The sequence below is a fragment of the Chelmon rostratus genome, chromosome 8, assembly GCF_017976325.1.
Source record: "Chelmon rostratus isolate fCheRos1 chromosome 8, fCheRos1.pri, whole genome shotgun sequence".
NCBI lineage: Eukaryota > Metazoa > Chordata > Actinopteri > Chaetodontiformes > Chaetodontidae > Chelmon > Chelmon rostratus.
Genome location: NC_055665.1, coordinates 7,293,386 through 7,314,113, shown reverse-complemented (window position 1 = coordinate 7,314,113; position 20,728 = coordinate 7,293,386). Strand labels below are relative to the sequence as shown.

General features: G+C 44.4%; 1 protein-coding gene across 1 annotated transcript; it reads left to right on the top strand.

Moving 5' to 3' along the window:
- Window positions 1-2,954: 2,954 nt before the first annotated feature.
- fam110d (family with sequence similarity 110 member D) lies at window positions 2,955-19,602 on the top strand. The gene is made up of 2 exons (XM_041942964.1): window positions 2,955-3,076; window positions 16,702-19,602. Exon 2 carries the CDS (start codon window positions 17,436-17,438, stop codon window positions 18,795-18,797), a length of 1,362 nt encoding a protein of 453 aa, XP_041798898.1. The 5' UTR covers window positions 2,955-3,076; window positions 16,702-17,435; the 3' UTR covers window positions 18,798-19,602.
- The last annotated feature ends 1,126 nt before the right edge of the window (window positions 19,603-20,728 follow it).

Sequence of the window (20,728 nt, the reverse complement as noted above, 5' to 3'; positions counted from 1 at the left end):
ACTTCTAATATTACACTGATTTTTTGTGGGTATCCAGTTTCCTCGTGTTAGATAACTCGTGTAAACAGGAGCTGCGTGGAGGGGCCTTCATCCCTGTCCCTGAGGAAAGTGGTTCAAACATGGCTTACGGGAAAATGCTGAGGTATTTGAATAAGAAGATGTAAAAAGTATTTAAAATGGGCATCAATCCCTTAAAATGTGTCAGAGAGAGATACTTGAGGAGTGTCGTTCACGTATGTTGCTTAATACCACGTGGTGAACTGCTTGTGTGAGTCACATCACACTGATATTAACATTTCAGTAAATATGAGGAAGGTTGATGCACACTGTAAAAAATTGACTGAGCCTCACATGTATTGCTTTCTTCAAGCTGTTATGCTAATATAAATACATTTGCTTTTCATGATTTTCGTGTTTTATTCTTCCTAGGGTTAGGGTTAGGGTTAGGGTTACATACATAAAGATACTGCTCATCAAAAAAAGACTTGGCGGAGGTGCTGGGGCTAAAATGTAATGACGGGGGGGGTGTAACCCTGTTGTCTCTCTCGCCCTCTCAGTACGTGATCTTTCACAGCCTTTACAGGATTATCGCCACGTGTTAACAGGGTTTTAAACAGCTGACTGGCACCAGGAATCGTGCTAGGACTTAGCCACCTGCTACATCCACAAGCACATAGCAGCAGAGAGACAAGTCTCTGCACAGGAAGCGTCCTCCTGTGGGCATATATGGCGTCAAACAAGGCTGAGGTCGCTCGCCACCTCGCTCACAGCGCTCAGCAGGAAGCATGGCTTCCTTGAGTCGTGGCTTTGAGGGCAAAGGTCAGGGAATGGGATCAGCAGATCGTGTTACTGCACCCAGATGTGGCAGAGGACGGCCCTGGCTCCAGTCTGGAGGTGCCCCAAATGTAGCGTGACTGCCTGCTTGGTTCTGCAGAAACAGGAACTTCTATTTTGAGAAATGCCATTCCTCTACGACACAGGAGTGTATTGATCTCTCTGTTTAAAACCTCCATTCTTTCAATCCTCTGCTGAGCATGCTTGCTATTTTTAAGCTTACATTTAGACACTTTCCGAACTTGGAACATCAGTTTGACACTTTTCCTGTGAGCTACAGAGCTGCTTCACAGGAACAGTGTGAAATGCTCCTCAGGGGCACCTCAGAAGAAGAGGAAAGGAGTGTGTGTGTGTGTGTGTGTGTGTGTGTGTGTGTGTGTGTGTGTGTGTTTGTGTGTGTGTGTGATGTTTGCACTATGTATGGACCATATGAACCTTAGCATGGCTCTGTTTTGGAGTGTGTTTATATTCTCAGTCAAATATTTCCAGTGGCTCTGTGTGTGCTGGGCTTCCTCACTCGCCTGTCTGCCCCGTCAAGAGTGATGAGCTTGGGAATGAAAAACAGGTGTGTGTGAAATGTGTGGATCACTCCTTTATCTCTCTCACTCTCACTCTCCCCCCCTCTCCCGACCTCTCTGTGCCAGTCGTGCTGAGCTGTGTTTTATGACGAAGGGCACAAAGGGAGGAGGGCGAGCAGAGAAAACACAGAAGGGGAGAGGATGATCCCTGAGAATGAGCAACACGCAGCTGCAATATTTGCTGTTTATTCTGCACTTTCAGTCGCAAGTTGAGGACAAGAGCATGGTGACATCATGGTGTTACTTCACCAACAATTACCCACAGCTAATCAACAAATCATTTTCACTCAGGAAGGCTGAAGTAAGTAGAGAACATAAAAGTAGCACAAAAAGTTAAAATTAAAATTTAATGTCATGTGAATGGACATCTTAATGCTTGGGAATAAGAATATACTGTATAAGAAACATTCTGGTGTTATCTTAATCTAACTGCATCACATGTGACTTTAACAACATCAAACGGTGGAACATCTACAGCTGCCCAGATCATGTATGAGATGTGGTACTTGTGAGGCTATTAAAGCTTGGAGTCAGATAAGATAATGTGTGAAGTGCACTGTTAAGATTCCTTCAATCAACGGCAGGAGAACAATACTGATTGAAGCACAATCAATCAATCAATCAATCACATGCTGGACTGACAGTTAACAAGCTGTACAACCAATCACCATGATATAAAATGACTTGCAGACTGCTCTGTGTCGGATTAACAACCAATTAGTGTGGTAATTGATTTCAAAATACAATAAAATTAATGAAATAAGTGAAGTAATCAGCCGGTTTGATGAGTGTTTGTCCAATACTTTGGGTTATGGCCAAAATCCGTGCACCAGCTGTACTTTGTGTTAGCTGCCAGTAAGCAAATGCGATCATGCTAACAGGCTAAACTAATATATGGTGAACATGGTAACATGATACCTGCTAGGCTGCAGACTCCTAGTCTTGTTTTCAGTGCAAGTAAACTTACTGGTCGACAAACAGGGAAAGTTTAAAAAGACTTTAGGAGATAATAACTTGTTAATAAAGAGATTTTGCACCAGGTGTTCTTCAGACCCTCCCCCCCAGAAAATAAGTGGTATCATTGGAGAGGTCTTCCTAATGAATTTAAGTAGGATATATAGAATTAAACCTGGAAACCCAAAAGCTACACTTATAATGGATTATATGTCCTAAAATGAATTAATAACGTATTTATTAATATTGATATTAATTCAGCCAATAGGTGGGAAATGTCTACTTTAATCACACATTTCAATATAGACTAATTTAAGATATATGATACTTGTTTTGATTGAACTTCCATAAGTAATCCAGCTACTGTAACAATGTTTATGGAGCTAACTCACTTATTATGATGTTGTATCGGACACTATAGCCCCCCCCCACCAAATCCCCAGCCCCCTCAGCGCTCCACTCAGCTCCCTGCAGGGTACACAGGAGTCAGCTTACACCGCCTCATACCTGCCCGCCCCCCTCCGCGGCGGGGAGCTCGGGACTCCCTCTTTATCGCGCTGCTGCCGTGCAGCGGTCCGTCAGTGTGCCAGCAGTCCGCGCAGAGCGCAGAGCGCAGCGCCACGCTGAAGCAGACCGTGTGTCACAGAGAGGACCTCCGCACCTCCCCAGGATTTCAAACACAGCAAGAGTGGATAAACTGAGCGGACGAGGTGAGCCAGGAGCTGATTTTCATGTTTAATGAGCAGATGCGTGAGTGGAGTGGGTTTATTTTGTGAAGTTTTCCGGTACCGATCAGGGTGGATTCGGGTATGAATCGATTCTTCTGATCGGTGATCCCGCATGCATCTTTTTCACTTCTCCTTCCACAATGTTTTCAGTGTGTGGCAGCACTATTTTTAGCTACATGAGTGTGAGATTGGCTTCGACTGATTGCGCATTAACTGAATCTTGTCTGACTTGTGTGGTTGAATTTTTTCGTCCTTCTTGACAAATAATCAGCAGCCTGGCAACTAAAAAAGATCACATAATGCACTGAGGCACTAACCGGTGATTTTTTTTTTTTTTTTTTTTTACCACACAACCTGATTTAAAATCACATTACTGTTATTAAAAACGAGTTAAATCCGAAACTGGACCACCGTAACATAAGCACACGTGTCTGCTCTTTTAAAATTTACTACAGGATCACTTCAGTTTGTCTTCTTAACAGTCATGCCTGAGATCTTTATGGTGTGTTTATGGCCGATGCCCTATGAGGCAAATTCTCCCTAGCAGCAGGGCTGTGATGGATGTAAGGCTTTTTGTGGCTGGATAATCTACAAACAGCAGTCAAGGTTTATGGATCCACCTGAAACAGTTTTCAGTATTATTTTTGAGAAGTGCAGCAATTCATCGTCTGCCATGTAAACCTATACGTGGACTCCCTGGTTTAACTCAGCCTTGAAGTCCAGTCAGTAATAGCTGCATGGTATGGAGAGGGTTAGAGAGAGAGAGATGACTGACCACTGCGCTCTGATTAAAGCAGACACAGCTGACCCGGCGCAGCAGGTTTATTCCATCTTAACTCGGCTCTGCGCTAAATATTTACATCTGGATGAAATCAGGGGAACGGCTCAAATGAGGCTCTGGCTTCCAAACATCTAATCAGGGAGGAAAAGTTTTGTGATCTTAAACTAAATTAAGCATTTTCCTACCAATGAGTTAATTTAGGAAAAACACACATCTCGTTTTGTACTCAGTTGTACTCATTATGAAGTCTGAAACAGCGTCACCTGAGAACTTACAAAAGAACAAAAGTAAGCTGGGCACCTGAGGGGTCATTATGCAACACACCCACTCTAAAACTGTAAAGACTGTCTCCTCTGAGGAGACAATCACATGGCCTCAGGGTCAGCCCCACCTTGACCCACCTCTCCCCCCTGCAACCCCTTACCTCACTCTCTGCTGGTATGTTTAAGGCTCAGGCGTCCTGAGTTGGTTTGATCAGTGTGGGGTCAGGAGCATAAACAACGTAGGAGCCAGACTAAACAGACCACACAGTTCCTCTAAACAGCGACACCCTGAGATTCATAGGTGAGCATGTGCTGGTTTGGCCCGCGTGCGCAGCAGCAGGAGGTTTAATTCATGCGCTTTGATGCAGATCGTGAGCTGGCAGCGATGAAGCTTACCTTTCCAGAGGGAGAGGATGATCTTTCAGTTCCCTGCACGGGACGATGATAATCAAAATAAATGTGACTGATAAAATAAAAGTGCATTCAGTGGCTCAAATTCATATTTTTCTCTGCACTTTAAGCAGTTCTTGTTCCTTTTGGCTTAAAAATGAACTGATCTAAGATCAGATAATTGATTTCGTCATAGTTTGTGTGTAATCACCCTCAAGCCACATGTTAAAAATGAACTCAGGTCGCACATGACGTATCATGGATTCGTAGGAGGTGAGTTCAGGCTCCTCCCTACCTGTCCATGGTTCAGCTTTTGTTTTTCTAGAAAGTTTAAGCTTGTGCTCCGACCTGGCGGGCATCGCTGTCTGAGAGCTACAAATGACTCATAGATCATAAACACCTCCAGTCGACATCAATCTTTCATACTTTAAACGCAGGATACAAACAACTCTCTGGCTGAACACCTACCTGCAAAATTACCGCGTGGAGCGGTCGTAAACCGTCTCCGTTTTTCTCCCCCGATTCATGTGGCAGTGCGCTAATTTTCCAGCTGTAATACGGCTGCATCTGTGTTTGATGCTGATCCCAGCGGAGCAGACGAGAAGACTTCCTCCCCTTGCAGAGCAGAGAGCCCTCGGGCAGCGGGCGCAGAGCTGCTCGTTGCAGTCTCCGTCTGGGGTGTTGACAGGAGGTCTGACATCATTAATGTGACTAAATGAAATGTAATTCAGCTCCGCTCATAGCACCGGCAGGGATATTGATGATGATGGCGCTGGTGGTGCAACACTTGAGAAAGCCTGCAGAATCGTGTTGACTTCATGACTTTGGAGAAAAGTCACACATATAGTAAATATTCACATGCTCACCACATTACAGCCTTCGAAGCAGAAGCTCGGCATGATCTTGCACAGGTCAAACAGTTGAACATATAATGAGGTATAAGGGCACACCAGGATTTTTCTTTTTCTTGAGGCCTTACAAGTGTATAATCTGATTGGCTTGAACCACATCAGTGCTGACTGCGGAGAACGAGCGGAAGCCGCAGGGTATTTCATGGTTTTAGTTCACAATGGGTCGCTCATGTGTTTCTTATCACTTAAAGTTCAGCCCTACCCACAGCCACATTCAAGGCATGGCTTTCCTCTCTGCAGAGCGCAGCCTTGAAAACGTCACATTTTAAGAGGGATGTCAAACATTTGCGCTGTTTAATCCCCGCGTTGTCGCGTGGTTGCATGTAAAGACCCCCAAGTTATGGCGGCAAGCTCGAGTTTCTAATTAGAGGGGAAAACGTACCCTGCTAATGACATCATCTTCCCCCCCGGCGCTGTTTTTAAAGGAGTGTGTGTGTGTGTATGTGTCGCTGAACAGCAGCTGGTTTTAGACATTTGACGTTCTCAACGGTGTGTGAGACTTCAAACAAACCGCTTATAATTTAGCTTTATCGCTCCTTGTTGCTTTGTTCGGCCCATTGTGCCAACGGTCTCTGGGAACTTCCTCGTCTGCCGTTTTCAGGAAGAACTGTTTCAAAAAGAGGAAGAAGTCGTTGAAAAAGTCACAGCTCCTCAGTTACATCCAGCAGAAAAAAAAGAACAACACTTTCAGGCAGGCACCTTATGATAGAGTAATACCCACTCGTGCAAAGGATTGCTGGGTGAAACCAGAAGTAAAACCTACCATCTATGTTCCAAGCTAGAATTTCTCCTGCTTTGTAAACACCAGAGTAGAATCATACTCATTGAAGTGATAATTTCATGAGCAGGCATATTTTTCTAAATGGATGCGCCTACACGTGTAGTTTTTTGGAGCGAAACCTTTACTTGTTGGCCTGTCTCGTAAAGATTTATGATGCTGCACTCTCGAGGAATGTCTTTGAGTGTGTTTGAGCTTGCAAGCAGGAATCTAAATTTGCACCAAATGTTTGCATCCAACTTTGGCACCACAGCTGATATGATCGTTATCATAATCAGTCTTGAAATTCTCTCAGGCCTGAAGTTTCGGCTCTTACATCACTCCCGTCTCTGTGGGCTCATAACTCAATCCATAATTAATTGTAAGCAGCGAAATGGTGAAACGTGATCTGACAGATCTCCATCTCCTGACGGTCCCCTGTGTGTGGGTGACAGCTGTGAGAGCAGCCCTTCTCTCCGTCGCTCTCACATCCCCGTAATTGTTCACAGTCCGACCGGGCGCCTCTGTAGCTCTGCCACATCCCATCACGCTCAACTGTGCCGCGCCGCGTCCGCTCATCCATGAGGAAGACGACACAGGCCTGGACGCTCCCTCCGACGCAGGAGGGGACCATCGACGGCGCTCCCACAGACTCTTCCGGCTCCTCCAGATGTTTTCTGATTCTGACAGGAGCGAGGGAGGAGACGCAGACGAAGGGGTCTTTTTCCGTGGCACTCGGGGGGCTGTTTGCTGGGAAGCAGGTCGGTCGATCAGTAATGAGAGAGGACAGCTGGCAGGTTCAGCGGAGGTTAACAGCTAAGCGTAGATGGCAGCGAGGAAAAACAGAAGAGCTCAGTTGAGGGTCTTTGTGTGAGAGACCGGTGGTGATTCTGTTCCTGTTGGAGGAGTCATGCTTGTTTGAGGTTTTGTTTTGGGGAGGCTGCGCAGGATTAATGTTGGATTTAAGGCCCTGACAGCCGACTTTCTGAATCAGCTTTCACTATGACCAGTGGGATCCTACATGAACATGTTTGAAGTCGACAAAGAAAAGGTATCACTGATTTCTTTTTCTGCTCCAATCAGAATTTATTACTTTATCTTACAACTTTCAATAAAATTAATGAGGTGTGCTCGAAAAACAGGATTGGATGATGCATCCTGCATTTGCATATGTTAGTGGAGCATTTTTTCTCATCAGGAGTTGCACTCTATGAACCTGGTCAAACAGTGTTCAGCTGTGCAGATAGCAAATCAATGCCGGCACATTTAAAGTGGTGGAGCTCATGGAGTAACACCGGAGGGGAGGGGTTGGATGGGGTCTGGCACTGCAGTCACAGATGACCCAGTGTTTGGGGACACAGCACAGCTGGAGCAGCTTTAAGCCCGAACCCACCCCAAACAGCCCTGTCACAGTCCTCGCAAGTTGGTGCTAAGCTTTTACTGCTAGCATCAGCAACATGTGTTTAGAATAATTCTGCAAATGTTGTGTGAATGTCCTTTTGGCAACCCGGTGTGTCTGTGTGAAAAGTGGGTGGGGTTACGCAGATGTTGCGCTCATTTCTTTTTAGTCTTTCTGGGAGTTGTGCATTGAGTTGTTTTCTGCTCACCTGCTTTCTAAGTGCTGAGTATCACCCAAGTCTCCTCTCCACGTGTATGCATTTCTTCTATCCAGCACTGTAGGGTGGCTTTTTATTGCTATTGGTGTTAAGACGTTTCAGTCAGCTCAAAAGCAGGTACACAGGTGTGTGATTTAACACCAGCGCTAACCATCTTTTGACATTTTAGTTGCTCTTTGCAACTCTAACAGCCACCATCCACCGAAGCGTCTTTTACAGCATTGTTGAAGCAGACATATGCCTGGCAGAGTGAAAAATGTGCCGACTTGGTGAAATAAAACATCTGGCAGCTCGCCAGACAGTGCTGTCTTTCAGTGCCGTCTCACCAGCTGAGAGCTTAATGAGGGTTCACAGTGTGGGAACGGGCCTTCATAATTTAAGACTCTGGGAGACTGAGGGATGTGCCCAGATTTCTGCCTATGCACCGTACAGTACAAACATCCTGAGGGCAGGCTTTTTTGGGGAGATCTGTGTTACCCTGAGTTGCAAAGTGCATTCCCAGTCCAGGGCTGTGCTGCACACAGTAGGTCACGGCGGTTTGTACTGCTGGCCACATAAGCCAGGCTGGCATGTGGAGGGAGCAGCAGCGGTGGTCATAATTAACTAAACAGTGCTGTCCAGAGCTGGGATGTCTACTTAATGTAGCCCAGATCTGAGTGCTTGGTATACAAACTCCACTCTCTCCTGCACACACCCTCTGTTACTCTTCTCCCACACAAACAGTCATGACACAGCGCACACTTTGGTTGCACTCAACCAAAGTTTTTTTTTTTTTGGCCGATCAATTCATCAATTTAACTGAAAAACTCAATTTGTTTTACTGTTATTGTCTTTTATCAAGCTTAAGGAACAGCGCTGTAGGTTTTTTTTCCCAAGTGGCCACTGTTGGAATTGCAGGTCATGTGACATGACAAAGAAGCACCTGTGAAGCACATGAGTTCAAAAAAAGAGCAAGAGGCATCAGGTCTAAAACTTTAAAAGGGTTATGGGTTAGGGTTAGGGGAATGTACCGTAGGGCTACAATGACTGAGATTATTTTTTTTCTTGATGAACTAATCAGCTGTTTGGTCTTTAAAATGTCATAAACTAGTGAAAAATGGGCCTGAGTCGACGTCTCCACATGGCTTATTATGTCCGACCAACAGTAACCAATAGAGGACTGAGAAAAACAAAAATTCACACTTGAGAAGTCAGAACCTGTTCATTTTTGGCACCAAAAATTACATTTTTCACACGATTCACACGATTATTATCATTTCTATTCTGTCTGTCAATCAAATAAACTCCATCAAAACATTGTTTTTGTGTCATTTATGTGTGTGAGTAGTCAGCCATGCTCATCCAGAAGAGACACTAATGTGTGTTTGGTGTAGTCACCTGACTAGAAACCTTTTTGGCATATTTGTTGAGTCAGCAGCTTTGCGAGCTGCCGTGAGGACACATTTCTTTATTGTTTGATAGATTCAAGCTCACGGATCAGTGCATCTTCAAAAACTCAGACCTTATTAAGGCATGTTGCTCAATATTAGTCTAATAAGATTAAGATAAGAATAATGCACTTTATTTATACTGCACCAATATTAACCAATCAGCAAAATGGCAGATGTAAGCGCCACTGCACAAACAAACACACACATACAAGTTATCTTCCCCCAGTGTCTTTGTGAATCCTTGGCTGCATTGTCCGGGTGTTTGGTGTTTCAATACATTTTCTGTGCAGTTTTTACGTGAGGATCCAGGTTTACGTCATCTCCTTGTAAGCGCACGAGTTCGCCCTCATCGACAGTGAGGCATCGCAGCTGGGCCTTACATTCCTGAACTGGGAGGCAGGTTCAGGTGTCTCTGTGCTGTAGTGTGGATTATTAAGTTTCCTGGCATGCTGCATCTGGTGTAGAGATGATCTGGGTGACTTTTAGGTCAATTAATTCAGCGTTGAGCTGAAACTTCCCATGATAATGAGTCTGCTCATTAGGCTCATTATCTAAGTCTGAATTTAAGATACATTTTCAAGTGAAATTATGGGCAGATTTTGTCCAGACTTTCATGAGCAAAGCTTGAGTACAGTCGACCATGAAAAACTAAATAGTGACTCATAAAACTTTACAGGTCAGAGCTGTTTAATTATCAACAGTCTCAGCAGTCTTCCAGGCCCCTCAGCTAAGAGGGAACTTACCCAATCCGTTGATGGAAGCAAGAATAAACGTGAACACGTTATCTCAGCAGACGTTATCTGTGTTAGCTCTGCATGGGTGTTACAGTGTTCATAAAGGCCTGACTTACAGTGTAATGGCTTTCATACGGTGACTGTATCACATGTTAAAGCTGTCCATGAAATATGATGGTGATAATTGTTTTAATTATTATTATTTATTTTTGGAAAATTATTTAAAACGTAGTATATATAGTGTATATCACTGGCATCTCAGAGTCTGCAGACCTGCCTTCTTTGGTTTGTGGCTTCACAGCTCAGCTGTCTCAGTGCTGCAGCTCCTTTGTCATTTAAAGCAAATCATCACTGAGTTAAGGGCCCATCTTGTCCATTTTACGGTTTGGGAGGAGGTCTATTCAGGTTGGGGGTTCCTAAACTCGTCCCAGGTGGCCTACTGCTGTTCCACATGAATGTGGAGAAAGCCCCTTGGTTGCCTCTGACCGTAGATCAAGCAGCTAATAGCGCTCAAGGCCTCACAATGGTGATAGGATTTACAATTGGCTACCAGGCTTTGTCTTTTAGGGGACAGTAGCCAATGTGTCCCCTGGCCCCATCTCTTACATTTTATTGTCACCATGTTGTTATTTGTCCCTTTCCCTCTCTGACTAATGAGGCAGGGCGACCAGGTCAACATGCATCTGAAGACCTGGAGGAGAACCATTGTTTTGGTTCATTAGTAATGCAAAGAAGAGCCGGTATGTCCCTTTGTGTGGATAATAGAAGACGACGCCTCCTTGTCTTTGCCCTGCCTCATCACAGACTTCTTCAGGTCTGCGTCTGTAGCGCTGGTTAATGACCGAACCAGACGACATCATGAATCGTGGCTCATTAGCGGCCACGCACCTATTTATATTCACACTGTAGAGAGTCGGTGTGCACAGATGCCGCGTCATGACATAAAGGCTTCTTTGAATGAGTTTCGGTTAACGTTTGAACATTCAGACTTTTCAGTCCATTAGTGACGATCGTTAGTCTGTGTCATCCCAAAGAGCAGTGCCAGGTGTTAGGATAAAGAAAGTGAAAAATGCAAGACGACGCAGAAACAGAGGAAGGACATTAGAGATGGCCAGTTGGTTCCTTGTCAGCAGCAGATGCCTCTCATCTGTCCAAAGATTAATTTGACAGGTAAGCGTGCTGAATTCATTTCCCAAGAGCTTCAAAGGTGGTCCTTGTGAATTTATTAACCTCTTATATTGTGTTTACCTCACTGAATACATATTTCACAGCGGAACTTCCTTTAACCCTCTGATCCCAGGCCAGCTGGTTTTTCTTTGGATCCGCCCAGAGAGCCCAGATGAAGTTGTTCTCCTGTGGGCTCTCTGGAAGCAAACAAACACTTCCTGGATTTTTTTGGTGTTTATTTCTGGGGTACCGCTTTCACATCACGAAAATAAGCAGAACTTCACTTTTTCACTGTCAAATGTGTGTATGTGACAGGATAATCGATAACAAAACCTAAACATGACCTTTTTCTCAGTGGTGCAAATGCAAGTAGCCTAAACAATGCTGTTGATTAAAAGGGAAGACTGAAGTGCAGGGTCCCTTCCCATGACAGGTCTGTGTCAGGGCTATCCGAGCATCTTGGTGTAGCATGACACAGAACATCTGGTTCCTCTTTAGCTGCATGGGGGCGCCTGGTTAAGCCTCCCCTGCAGGCCGGGCCATCACAGAGAGGACACGGGGGAGGCAGGAAAGGATGGGAGAGGGCAAGCAGACAGACAGACTGACAGAGGACCTTTATTAAAGAACAGTGAGAGAGAAGGCGTAAGAGAGGGGTCACATGCTGACATGGTCATATCGTTGGCAATTCATGTCCCAGAGAACACTTTACCTGAAGGTTTTACTAGTTTCTTTGTTCATTCATGTAGGCTACATCTGCTAGCTATCCATTTGGTCATGTACAGTCTATTACGTGTTATGTACAATAGCCAGAGACTGACCATGCACACTTCCTGTAATAAGGCTCATGTAATACACATGAAAGTATGAGGAGACCAATAGGCTTCACAGAAAGAAATAGCCCCGGTGTGCAGAGGTGAGGACGTCTCTGGTGAACCTCTTTGGTGGTTTGCACAACCAAGCGCAACAACATGAATGTCGCTGAGGGGAGAGTGTCAGACAGTTTGCACTGTTTTCCCATTTTGAACGACTGCGTGTGTCTCACTCCTCGCCACGAAGGCTGAGTTTGAGTGCAGCTACTCTAAAGATGTTGCCTTCAGATGTTCCGGCAACACTTTGTAGGAACTGTTTTTTTTAAAGCACACTCAACACTTTTGCATGTGGGGAAACAGAAGAAAATAAACTTTTTTTTTATTGTAACTAGCTGATTGGTTAAAAAACAAAATTGTGCATGACAGAGGATGTTTCTTTTGAAGGATCAATAAGATTCTGGACTAATGGCTTGGTTTTTATAGCCGAACTCCCAGCCCTTTGTCACGGGTTGCTTGAGTCTCTAAACTGCAACCAGCTTCACCAATTCTCTTTTCAGATGGTTTCATTTGAATTGTTTAGAGTCCAGATGAGGTAAGAAGTATTTCTCAAGAAATAAGCAAAGATTTTAGAAAATTCTGAAAAAAATACAGTTTCTGAGGCAGAATTGTCATTCTTTTTCTGTCCTTGGAGAAAGACAGAGATTCAGAGACATAGTAGATACACAGGGTGTATACAGGAAGAGAGAGTAGGGAGGGAAATGAGAGGGTTTGGAGGCCCTGTGGCATATACAGGAGATGTAGAGAGATGAAGAGTGGGAAGGAGTGCAGGAATGAAAGACACAAGGTAAGGTAGCATTAGGAGGCAGGAGGTTGGGGAGGGGTCACTATGGAGATGAGAAAGAGTTTAGAGGTTAATGACAACCTACAGCGAGAGAGGAAGGAGGTCACGTAACAGGAGAAAGATTCATCTCACGCTTTTCACAAACCTGGCCATCACGGGAGAAGACACTGGGTACTAATTTGGCTCATTATGGTCAATGGACCTAATGGTGGCTGTTGGTCTCCTGCAGTTCCCAGCCGAGTGTGTTTTCAAACCTTCTCATCATGCACATTTCTTCGCCCTATTTTAGCCTATCATTAATTTACGTTTAGAGGAATTCGTCAGTTGTTGTCCATTTTTAGCACCATTTCCCGCGAAGACATTGTGTCCCAAACAACCGTCGCTTAGCACTGTGACTCAGATTTAGTCATATGACGCCCGAGACAGCACTTGGAGCAAGAGATAACCTCTGAAAGTAGCTGGTTTCCTTCAAGCTCTGGATGTCGGATTCAATGAATGCTCACTACCATGAAGAGCAGAGCCGAGCAAACACATTAGACGTAGGACAAATACAGATATCGCCCATATTCTTGTGTATTATGACTGCTGGGTCAGTAGGGATTAACAGTTGCTGTATCCATAGGTATTGCCCCTTGTATTCTTCATATAATTGTCTATTCTTTTCCCCACCCCCCCAATGGAAAGCCAACATCAGGATGGATGACTTTGTTTCGGCTCCTGTGGTGATAATCCCCTTTAATGCTTCAATAGCATTAGCATTTTGAACCTCAGATGGGAAGCAGATTGGTCCGGAAGAAAGTTGTTCTAATAAATACCCGTACACCATGACTACCTTTCTCACTTCCTCCGCATTTTTCTACCCATTTTTCTTTTTTCATGCCCAACACAAACCCTTTATTCCCCTTCCACACCTGTTGTGAGACATTTTTCCCGGAATTCTACCTCAACAATGGTGGACTTTCCTGACCTCTGACAGCCCGACATCTGGAAAAAACAGCTATCTGGCTGTTGCCCCCCCCTCCCTCAGTGAATTTATAGTGGCATACCATTTGACAGACCAGAGCTCCTCTGTGAGGGGACTGAACGAGGTAGAGAGTTACATGAATGTGATGTGTCACCTTCTAATGTGTCGGTAGTAATTCAGTTTAGCATGTAGCTGCAGACTAGAGAGTCATATTAAACCCAGAAGAAAAATGTAGCAACTGTTTAGTTTTGTAATTAATATTTGTTTAATATTAATGGGCCAAATAAGATAGGGAATTAATGTTCAATAACCCACTGCTGTTATCGACAAATGAGTTTGAATTTTTTGGTTTATAACTTTTCTTAAGCTTCATAGTAGCACACTTTACTGCAAAAACTACATGCTCTCCTTTTTAACCATTGATTTAATTTGTTATTGTGTCCTAAACTTTATTTTCTTAAAGCAAGAGAAAGTTATTCTTCTAATTCTTACACTTAAACGTAAATTTGAGGGTGCCTGAGTGAAATGGTGTCACCTAAATGACAGAATATTCATGGTTTTAAGGAAATATGTCTTGCAATGTGACCAAGAGACTAAATCCAGCGTTTTTGTCTTACCTATATCAAGCTGTTTTATGTGATTTAAGTGTCAGTAAAGTTCATACAGTCATGTTGTCTTTAAGTTTGAATGTGGCTCATGACCTCTGTCGCATGTCAGTCTGTCACACTATTATTTGCATTACTATCGTACAATCAAAAATGCTTTTTAATGTGAGACAGGAATGCTGGGGTTAAGCCACTATCAGTGGTGTCACATGGTTTGTCTTGAGACACGGCTCCTATTTCCTGCCAGAGGAGGTTGTTCTTTGTTTTACCTCATGTGAAGGAAAAAGTTAAAATAGCATTTGATAACACTTGAGGCGGACGTGTGGGAACAATAAGCACAACGATATAACACCCTCCTGCTGTCTAGCACAGCACAAGGAGCATTTATCTCTCCAGATGGACTCCTAATACATTTTTAAGAGCGGTGAATGAAAAACAGGCTCCACCTGTGCCTCAAGATGTGTTCTTTGTCTTCCCAGTTTGCACAGTGCAAAGTCACTGCTTCTTTTTGTGGACATGGAAAAGGTGCAGCGTGAGAGAAAGGCTTTAATATCTGCAGCCCCGCTACAAGCATACAGCCCTCTTTCATTTACAGGGAAACCTCTTATTGCCTCGCGCTGACACACACACACACGCTTTTACGCTCAGGCGCAGATCTAGAGCATATACACAAATATAACCACGACCGCATGCTCATATACATGCATACATACATAGACACATGATAACAGTGCTGGGATGTTTTCATACTATAAATACTCCTCGGGTAGAGCCTATTCCCATTATAGACACGTGCAGCCTCCTACCCCCAACTTCCCGCTCCCAAATCCTCATAGAGCAAGAAAACATGAAATATACGGAATGTCTCTCTTCACAGAACACATCATAAATACTAAAAGTGGCACCAATTCACAGAGTCATGCCTTATGTTCGGTTTAAAGTGTCATTTAACTTGTTTTAGTGGCTTGTTAATTTGAAGAACAAGCTGTTTAACTGTGACTATGAAAGAGTTATTACTTCAGAAGTGTATTGGTTTAACTAAGCGGCACTTTATGGTGTTTAAATTGCAACAGTGTCAGTTTAGTTTTCAGTACAGATGTTTGTTTTAAACTTAAAAGTGGTCAGATACACTGCTCCATCGAAGAAATTGCATTTTTCTGACAGATTTCCGCCCCTTGAATTAGTGTGACAGACACAATAACTGGTGCCAAGACAGTTTGTTCATAGCAGTGCTACAATATAGAAGAAAGGAGTTGAATAGACACCACATTGGTTTAAAAAAAATAAAATCCACACAGAATTGATTCACTTCCTGTCCATAAAGCTGATTTTTGCAGACATCAGCGTGCGCTTGGACAACAGACTTTGTTGCATCCATTCATCTCTCAGCCAACACTTACAGGATGCTGTAACTGTGCTTTCACACTACGAGCGACGAAGCTACAAAACACCATCTGTTGCTCACTGACGTAGTTCTGTCGTCACAGGCTTGTGTGATCAGTTGAGAGCATTTAAGGAGACTGCCATCCTTTATAGCCGTTGTGCATTTAAAAATGTCCGTTACATACCTGGTACTCCTGCAATAGCTGCCCCCCTCTGCCAGGCTGCATTTTTTTTTGTTAATAATAAAAAAAACAAAAGGTTGGGGTTAAATATGCCTGGGAACTGGCGAAGAACTTTCTTCAATTTTTCAGGCGGAACAGAACAGGAATTATGGGGAAGAGATGATTAGATCAGAAAAGATGGTTGACGAGTCATTGGAGTGCTGAGAAAAGTTGAAGCGAGCTCAGCTTTGAGTTGTAGTGCGTCAAGTGTCTGGTGTCGGTTTGTTTGTTTGCTTCCTTTAAAAATGACTTGTAGCCTCTTGTTTTGTCACCACTTGCCTGAACACACCACAATAGTGTCATCAGTTATTTTAAAATATAGATTACTGATAAAAGTTAAGGAAATACTTGCACAGGAAACATTAACTGAATGTGTGTGTAAATTCAAATGTGTGATATTTGTGTTCACATATCTTCTGCGTCTCAGTAGCAGCATGTTAGCGTAGCCTGTAGATGAACCTTTATTTACCAGTGACTAAGATTGAAGTGTCACCTACTTGTCTAAAAGTAGTATGCTTAATGGTATTTAATGTGTAAGGCAGATGGTCATGAAATGTTTACATGTGTCAGCTCTGCATAGCTGCCAGCAACAGACATGTAACTCCCTCCAGCTTTAAATAAGCACAATCTGAGCTGATGGGACCACAGTCTTTCCTGCCATCTGGTCTCTGCTGCTTGCACTGGAGAATAACTCTTCCAACTAAAACCCACTCCTTCTCTCTCTGTGTCTCCCAGGGGTCCAAGCAGGTGAGGTGAGGACAAGGGCAAGATCTGCATCTGCCCCATCCCTCCATCAACGACCTGAGTGCCTTGGTGCCGGCCACCCTCAGGTCACCTCAACCACAACGGGCGCCAAACAATAAAAGTCCTGACCCGGCGTCGCTCAGACATCCTGCACAAAGCAAATATTTGAGGCCATTATATCTAATTTCTCCAGGCAGCCGTCACTGAAAAGATCAACAGTGAAGGGTGTTATTGGGAGACAGAAAGAGAGAAGAAAAAGTGGGGGAGGAAAAAGTAACCCTTTCAAACTGCACCCTGCCTGCTATTTCTGCTGTGCTGTGGGCAGGGAGCGTCTCATTTGGGAGTGCTCTTGGCTGACAAGAAAAGGACTTCCCTCTGCCCTGCCTGCCTATCCAAATGCCTGTATAAATACTGGATAGAGATATCACTTCGTTTGGGCTCTAACAACGCCCAACAAAGAGACTGTGAGCTATCTATAGAAAGCGCGACAACAAACTCGGACTCTGTGGTCTCGTGAATTGCTACCTTTCGATTACCCTTCAAGGAGGATTCAAGAGACCAGGAATGAGAGCCTCCTCAGTTTCCTACACTTAGGAACTTTTGCAGACACTCTCTCTAGGTTTGAAATCTTCACAGGGCCAACATTTGCTCTCTGGGGGACACCGGAAGCTGTCAGTCATTTGGGGGCTGCAGTTTTGATGTCTTTCCCGGCTCAGTGAATCAACATGAAGCCCCTTACGCCAGCTGGGTCCCCCTCGCCGCTGAGGCTCCTCAACAAGGGTCCAGACTACCTACGCAGGCAGATAGATGGTGGAGGTCATGGTCGCTCAATCAGTGCTGTGGAGAGGCTTGAGGCAGACAAAGCCAAATATGTTAAGAGCCAGCAGGTGATCAACACCAAACAGGAGCCTGTACTGGTGCCCTGTGCTACTCCACCCCCACGGCCCCGGCGAGCTGTTTCCACCCCCGGTAGCCTGACGCCTCACCTTCCCCCACGGCGTTCATCCAACACTCCCTTCTCTACACTCTCTGGCTCCTTCACCTCAAGAGATGAAAATGAAAATGACGACTCCCGGAAGGAGAACAGACGGACTTCTGTTGACGTTGAGGCGCATAACAGGAGCAATGTGAACAATGTAATGCCTCCCAACCCCAGGACTCCTGGAAATAGCAGCTTGGTGGCACCACACAGTGCCCCTGTACTCAGAAGAAGCACAGGCAAACGCATGCTGAGGCCGGACTCCCTCATCATTTACAGGCAGAAGAAAGAGTGCAAGAGCCCCAGTGGTGCAGCCGTGGGAGAGAACAACAACATGGAGGTGAAGGGCTACAGCTTTGTCCGCCGCCTCTTCCAGGGCTCCATGAGGGAGAAGAGTAGCGGAGGTGAAGGCAGAATCCAGAAGATGGTGATCGGTGAAGAAAAAGCGCCATCAAGGGATGGAGACTCCCGCATGTCTTGGACCAATGACAAAGACACTATGGATGGTGGACCAGCGAGCAGGAGGTCTAGTAAAACTGACCAGGAACGCAGCCCAGGGTCTATCCCCAGTCCTGGGTTAAACTGTACACTTGAAAGGACTAAGAATGGATTTACAGATGGTACCAATGACGAAGTTAACAATGGTATCACCAATGGCAACCAATCAAGTAACCATGAGGATGAGAATGACCCATGGAAGCGGGCGTCACCCCCATCAGCACCCAGAAGGCGGTTTGGGGAGTTGCAGCGCTCTAAGTCAGACTTGCGTCTGCGCTGCTCAATAGCATTATCAGAGCAGGAGCATTTCTTTGACTTCTGCGGGCTGGACATGGACATGATAGAGCGTCTGGGTCGAGAGAATTTCCTCTCTGGCGCCAGCTCCATAGACACACTGTCATTGGCCCTCCGCAGTGTAGGCGGGGACGGCTGTGGCGGCTCAGAGCCCAGCGAGTTCTCCCGGCACTCAGGAGATGGGCTGTTTCAGGAGGAGCTGGCTGAGCAGCTTCCTACTGGTGTGTCAATCATTGAGAGAAACGCTCGGGTCATCAAGTGGCTTTATGGGTGTAAGAATGCTGCTCGAGAGGGACCCAAAGAGTCTACTGTTTAACATAGGGACAAAGAACCATGTGCCATGGAGTGCAGAGAGTCTGAAGGTTTCTTTAATGATAGTAACAACCAGGGGATTCGTATGTCCTTACCCAGAGCGAAGGAACAGTGAAATCACCTTGTGTACCATTTGGTTGTGCAGACCTTTACCCAAAACTCAAAGCACTGAATCATCACGGACTTACAAACTAAGATAAAACAAGACAAAATGAAAATCTGATAGCAAAATATGATTTTTCTTTTAATTTTTGAATGATTGTCATTGACAGACTTGGGGTTTGCTTCAGCTGCTAATGTCTGTGTGTAGGGTTAGCTTTCCATGGCACATGATCACCTTTAGTCCCTTGCTTTCCCTGACTCCAAAGAAACTGTTTCTTCGAATGAGCGGACAACAACTGCTACTCGTTATCTCCTGTCAAATTGATATATTGTATTTATAGATCCTATGGAAGTATTGTGGGTATAGACAGACCTTACTGGTGAATGGAACTATTCTCCCTTTAGTATGTGTGTGTGTGTGTGTTTGTGTGCGTCTGGCTGTGGACTCTGCTGTCCTCTCCATTTGTAGCTTCTTTTCAGTTATTGACTGAACTGGATTTAAAACTGATCAGAAATCAGCTCCTGTGACCCCTCACAAGGCACATAAGTGTGTGTTAGTCATGACGCAGTGGACACAGTTTACACTCGCCCTCAATGACTAAATTAAAATGGAAAACCACTAAGCTATGTTTTTTTCTAAACTGGAAAACTGTTGTGTGAGTGTGAAGTGAACCATGAGTACCTCATTCGGATCTGTCCCAGTTTAGTTTGTGTGTTGCTTTTTTTTTTTTTTACTCCTTAAACGCAGGCGTTGGAACAAACATGCGAGGCGCCCCTGTGGGGTTGTTAATGCACTGAACTGGACAGAGAGAGAGGAAATGAAAGATAGTGATATAGCTTTTACTCTTTGCAGAGATTCATCTCATGTAACATGTAACACTGAGCTAGATTCAAAGGAGCACCTGCACGGTGGAAGACAAGCAGCCAGGCCTTGGCAAGTAATTTACATCACTTTCATCTCATTTTACAAACCCTAAAGACTCACACAGAATACACTGACCAATAATCACGTTCGACACAGTTATTGATCACCATTACTGCTTATGCTTCATGCACGTTCACAGCTCACAGCTGTGCAAGCTATAGAGATGATGAATAGGGAAAGATTCTGGTGGGAGCAAAACTGGACTGAATATATGACCATTTCTCTCAAAACATGTTTTAAAAAAATGAAGAAAATTTCATAAAACAATAGATTCACCTCGAAAAGTAAAGAGCTCAATTTGTCAGACCTTTGCTGTGAATATTTTTAGGATGTCACTTTTACCATCTGGCAGTTTACAGATGTTTAACCTTCCCAGCTGGCTCAGTCAGCCGGTTTCCCATCAAAACAAGCCAAGGGAGGCTGAAACCGCCCTCCTTCCTCTGATAACCAGAGATCCTACCTCACTTCATCCATCCTTCAGTGATTCTCTCTTTATCTCCATGAAAGGTCATTTCCATCACTTGGCCTGGATGGAGCCACTGAAATATGAACTGGGGGTCTGCCGAGGTATGTAGAGGTTAGACTGGGAGGCATTCTGGACTGAGTATTACTGGACCCAAGGGCAAGAAAATTTGTACATGTGATAAATTAGCACAACTACTTGCAGCTATGATGTGGTTTTTTTTCTGTATTTATCATCAGCATGGAACACTCCTGAAACTCCTTCAACTGGACTGTTCGTTTTTGGTTTTGTTTTATATCTCCCTGTCAAATTTGGTTGCATGTTTGCAAAGTGGCTCCATGAAATTCTGAATCTCTTCATTATTTGATATATATGAGAGATTTAATTTTTATTCCAAAGAAGTTTGTGTATAATGTACACAGAAAATAAACACAAAGAAAGAAAT

What these genes read in the sequence shown, in the direction of transcription:
- fam110d (XM_041942964.1), top strand. Translation starts at nt 17,436, where the DNA reads ATGAAGCCCCTTACGCCAGCTGGGTCCCCCTCGCCGCTGAGGCTCCTC.